At 38.3% G+C, this 4,749-nt stretch overlaps 1 protein-coding gene across 1 annotated transcript in view; it reads left to right on the top strand.

Annotated features, from left to right (window-relative positions):
• Positions 1-840, top strand: part of COMMD10 (COMM domain containing 10) — a 113,860-nt gene extending 113,020 nt beyond the window's left edge. Inside the window, exon 7 of the mRNA XM_009890484.1 lies at positions 570-840. Coding sequence (XP_009888786.1) covers positions 570-608 — 39 coding nt within the window. The 3' untranslated portion in view covers positions 609-840. The remainder of the gene's footprint in view (positions 1-569) is intronic.
• The last annotated feature ends 3,909 nt before the right edge of the window (positions 841-4,749 follow it).

The raw sequence follows: 4,749 nt of genomic DNA, 5'->3' as shown, positions 1-4,749 counted from the left end.
AAGAATTAAATTTAATGAAACTGGAAGGAAAATGGATCCAGCTTTAATTAAGGCAGTTGGATTTGTTTGATCGCATAAAGCATTTTCAAGAAGAGTCTGCGCATTAAATTTGGAATAGGGAGGGCTTGGGTCATTGTATGCATACCTGGTGGTTAGATCGAGAGCAGTAGCTCATGATTAACAATGAGGAGCTCTCTGGGAAGAGCATCTTTGTGTTATGTCTTCAGTCAAAATGCCAGGCTCGTAATCCAGTCAGAATGAACTCTATTATTTTTTTACCTTGTTATTATGCATTGGAAATTCACAGCAAAACATCTGTGCATGTAAAAAAGGCAGTATTTAGACAACTGTTTCTTTAAAATTTGAATATTTAAACTGCAGCAGTGAATTCTAATAGCTTCATGTAAAAACAAATATTCATGAGTACAGGATTTTTTTATTGCTATGTGAATAGATTTAGTATGCATAGTTGAAGATACTGGAATGTGGTTTTTTTTTCTGTTTGCATGTTTCTAAACAACATTTTATACGAGTGGAGTTTTTTCTCTCTTTTTTGTTCCTTTAAATAGCTGGAAACTATACAAGCACAGCTGGATTCCCTTACGTGATGTTTTTGAAGACTTATTTCTCCATCACACTCCTGCCACCTCATTATTTTAAATTGAAGATAGATTGCCAAGCTGTGTTTGCTGAAGGATTCAGTGGGTTGCTTCCTGTAAAATTATATGGCTTATCTCCTTTTTAGACCAGTAACATTAGCCAAAAGTCTTTGTTAAGAGTCTGAACATTCTAATGGACTTTCTGTTATTTTCTGAGCAATTGTGAAGAATGGCTTTACTTGTAAAAAAAAAAAAAAAAAGAAAAAAAAAGCAAACCAGCTTCAGAAATGTTTTTTTTTTTTTTGTCCTGTTATGTGTGTTACTTGATTGTGGTAGAAATTTGCATACTAGTGAGGGACCAGGAATAAAATCTATTTTTTAAACATAAAAGGACTATAAAAGTAGTAAGAAAACACACAGCTAATAAAAGCTCTATCCTTTTGAATTGTTATTTACATAATTGATAATGCTTATTGCGAATTTGTCAAAATAAATTCAGAATTTAAAAATGGGTTGGTTTACTGTGGGCTATTTTAACTTCATTTCATTATCTTTATTCTTTTTTAGTTTGGTTTGGGTTTTTTTCGTCTAAATAATCAACAGTGTCACTGATTTCAGTGTTTAATTTTGGCACTGAGAATAAATACAGCTTCTTAGCACTGCATGCATACCAATGAATCTAAGTACTATGGTGTGTAACTGGAGGAAGAAATCTCAGAGTATATAACAAAGAACACTGAAATAATCTGAAAATCAGATTTCTGAAAGCTATTTGTTGATACTTCCTAATGTTGTCCACCACCGTTTTTACATTGAACGGAAAGAAATAAAGTACAGTGACCTAAAGGCCAAGTTAGTCATATTTCCACACATTAGTTCCAGATGAATGGAGGTTCCTGAACAGTATGAGAAGGCAAAAGTCATCTTAGTTCTTGTTTGTTGCCATTCATCGACAGACAGCTTCATTGCTGCACCTTGATAATGGGCACTGTATACAACTCTCTACTCCGGGTTAATAGAAGGTGAGAGGAAATAAAAATCTTTGGCATTTGCTTGTCTTTCTTCCTCCTTAAGGGATTCCCTGAACAAGGCTTTTTTTCTTCCAGATGCCTAAACCACGGATGGTTAATAGCCAACCAGCCAATTTTCTTTTGAGGTTTGTTTGCTCGTGACACTAGATACAAGTATAGCCAAAAGGTATGTTTTGAACAGCTGGTGTTAAGGTCCTCTTATGCTAGATTTCTTGCTTTGTTGCTTTTGGAGGGTTGTTTGGGGCTTTTTGTGTTGCTTTATTAGGGATTGTGCTGTCACCTCTAGAATACTGAAGGGGTTTGCACCACTGGTCTAAGCTGTGAGATAATAGATTTAGAAGATAAAGTCATTAACAGCCTACATGTGAGTAAAGGGCACCGAAGAGAAAAAACACATTTATCATAGTTCTTAACTGAAATGCTGGTCAATACTGTACCACTCTGGTAAGGTAACACTATTACCCTGTTGGAAAGAAGAGATAAGTCACTGTTGCATGGCAGAATCTTACTCTCTACTCCTCGTGAGGCTGGCTGCCAAAATCAAGTCTTTTCTCAAGCTACTGGCGAATGTGCCTTATCTTCTGGGGATATAACACTCCCGCCCACAGACATCACATCCGCTGGCTCATCCAACAGCAGTTTGCCAGCTCGCTCATCTCAGGCTGCACAGGTTGGTGTGTGTCTGCAGGTGAGCACATCCCCACCATTCCTTCTGCCTGCCAGCGTTAGCAGTGCTTGTAGTTAGCACAGCTAGGAAAATCCCCTTCTTGGCATTTAGGTCCTGTCTTCTCTTCTGGTTCTGTGGGAGAGTATGTTGTGTGCTAGGACACTGCTCTTCACTTTTCCCTCAGGTTGCAGAGCTTAAGTTGCAGAAGTCGGGTCTGAAGTGCATTGAAGACACTCCTGTGTGGACGCAGGACATACTAAGGCAGTTAGTTGTCCAAGCGTGAGAGAGGGGTTTAGTTATCTTTGTGGATGTAGGCAGTGACTGATGAATCCTGGAGGATGGGGTGAAGACAGGACCAGATTGGACAAATTAGCAGGCACATCTGAGGAAAAAAAAAAAAAAAGGAGAATTCAAAGACAGAGTAGGAAGAAACTGGGCATGGGAAAAAGGAAGGAGAGAACAGAGTAATATATATTCCTAAGAGTGAAATTTGGGAGTTGGAAAGCTATAAGAAAAAGGGAAGCGACACTGGAAAAGACAGCAAAAGTATATATACAAAGAAAATACATAAGGGGGAGAAAAACCTTATGTAGCAGGGGAATTAGAATAGAATTGGGGAAAAAAAGTAAATTGGAGTTAAGTATGAAAACTGTGGCCAGCCATGTAATTGTATCTAGTATTTCGAACTAACCCATAAGTGTCAGCCTCGATGCAAATTTGGCCAACATCAAAGAAAAGTGTGGGATAACAAAAAAGAGCATTTTAAATCTAGCTTTAATAGAAAATATTAGGAAAAATAGAAAAAACAAAGCCAAAGATTCTGTAAAATTTATTTAGTGTTTATCCTTGTTTGCAGATGGATGAAGAGATTAATGATTTCTTTAGCAGTGGTTGCCTTTTCTTTTTTACTAAATGTACCGAACATCTTACTGTCAGAAGTCATAATAAAAGTCATAGTGTACCTCGTGGTAAGAAGTACAGTTGTTATCTTTTGTCAAGGAGCACTGAGAAATAAATAGTTTAGAAGGACTTTTTTGTATGTAACAGGAAGCTTTGGGGTTGTGCATTATTAGGTAACGATGGAATAACCAGTACCATCTTAGAGAACATCGTCACTTAGTTAGGTGCTCCTGAATAAGGAGAGAAAATTGACTCACTGTGAAAGAGCAGAACTATTTAGGGATTTTTGTTAGGTCTTGCAGAAAAGAAGGCTTTTATTCTGGTTGCTGCTCTTTGGGCCTGAGTGACCTGGAGAAGGAAAGATCAGTCTCCCTGTGAGAGCAGCTGCCCCTGCTTAGTTTGGATAAAGTCCTGGTGTCCCAGCAGTGTCAGGGACTAGAGAAAAACAAGCACCAGCACAGACTGGGGCATGCCTGGGGAGATGGGAGATCTGCCAGCAGCAGGGACTAGACCTGATGCCGTACCTCAGAGGTGGCGGAAAGAAAAGGAAGAAGGCATGTAGCCTGTTCAGAACTGAATACCCCCGGTTGGTGTGGGAACACAGGCAGGGAGGTGCATGCTCAAAGTCTTCCAGCTTTTGTTTTGCTGTCTGATAAAACATAGTTTTGAAGAGTGAGTCTTGTAGGTATTTGAGTTTTTACTGCAGGAGAGGAAAGGGGTAACTCTCAGGCCCTCTTCAGTTCAGGGTCCTGGCAAAGCATTGGTCTGTAATATCTCCTGGGCATGGTCCAGAACTGAAATTACCAAGGCTTCTGGTAGTCTTGAAGGAAGATATTTGCAGAGATTTATTGAGCTGTAAAACTGGAGATTTGAATGAGTAAGAATTACTAAATCTACTTTCAGATCTTTCAGTGCATTTTAGAAACCTTTGATTCATCTTTGCTCAGACATTAAAGACAGTATTTTCCATGACTGTACTTCTCCCAAAGCTATATCAAAATCCGCCTCAAATGGACTATTGGCAAAAGAAGGAAATCTTTCAGTTTGGGTATAAACAAGCATTAGTATTGTTTTGACATGAGGACATGGAGTTCTGGGCATAAAATGAAACCCAGCGTGAGAACTACCTTGAAAATAGCGACTAACTGGTAAAAAGCAACTATTTGTACATCACTTAGCAAAACCAATACTAATAGCACATTAATGCTTGTTGAGTACAAATGCATTAGATTATCTTTGCCCAGTTTAGCCTTAGGCATATACTTCTTGTTTCTCAACCAAATATGCAATGTCTGTAAGTTTCTGCATTGTATTTTTGTTGAAATAAAATGTACGTAGGTAGACAAATATAACTTTACTATCTCAAATTTTGACTAATTGCCAAACCTACTTTGGCTCTCCAGAGGAGGCTTTCAAGTTCCCCTTTAATTCCTGGGTTTTTTGACACATCCGTTTTGAGTTATGACTTGCAGCTTCATTTCCTACAGTCTGATTTTAAAGGCTTTGAAGTCTTGTTCTTTCAAAGCATAAAGAATGTACTGAAATGCTGTCT

The sequence above is a fragment of the Charadrius vociferus genome, unplaced genomic scaffold (genome assembly GCF_000708025.1).
Source record: "Charadrius vociferus isolate BGI_N301 unplaced genomic scaffold, ASM70802v2 scaffold1591, whole genome shotgun sequence".
Classification (NCBI taxonomy): domain Eukaryota; kingdom Metazoa; phylum Chordata; class Aves; order Charadriiformes; family Charadriidae; genus Charadrius; species Charadrius vociferus.
Note: the sequence above shows the minus strand (reverse complement) of the source record. Positions and strands in the feature narration are given on the sequence as shown.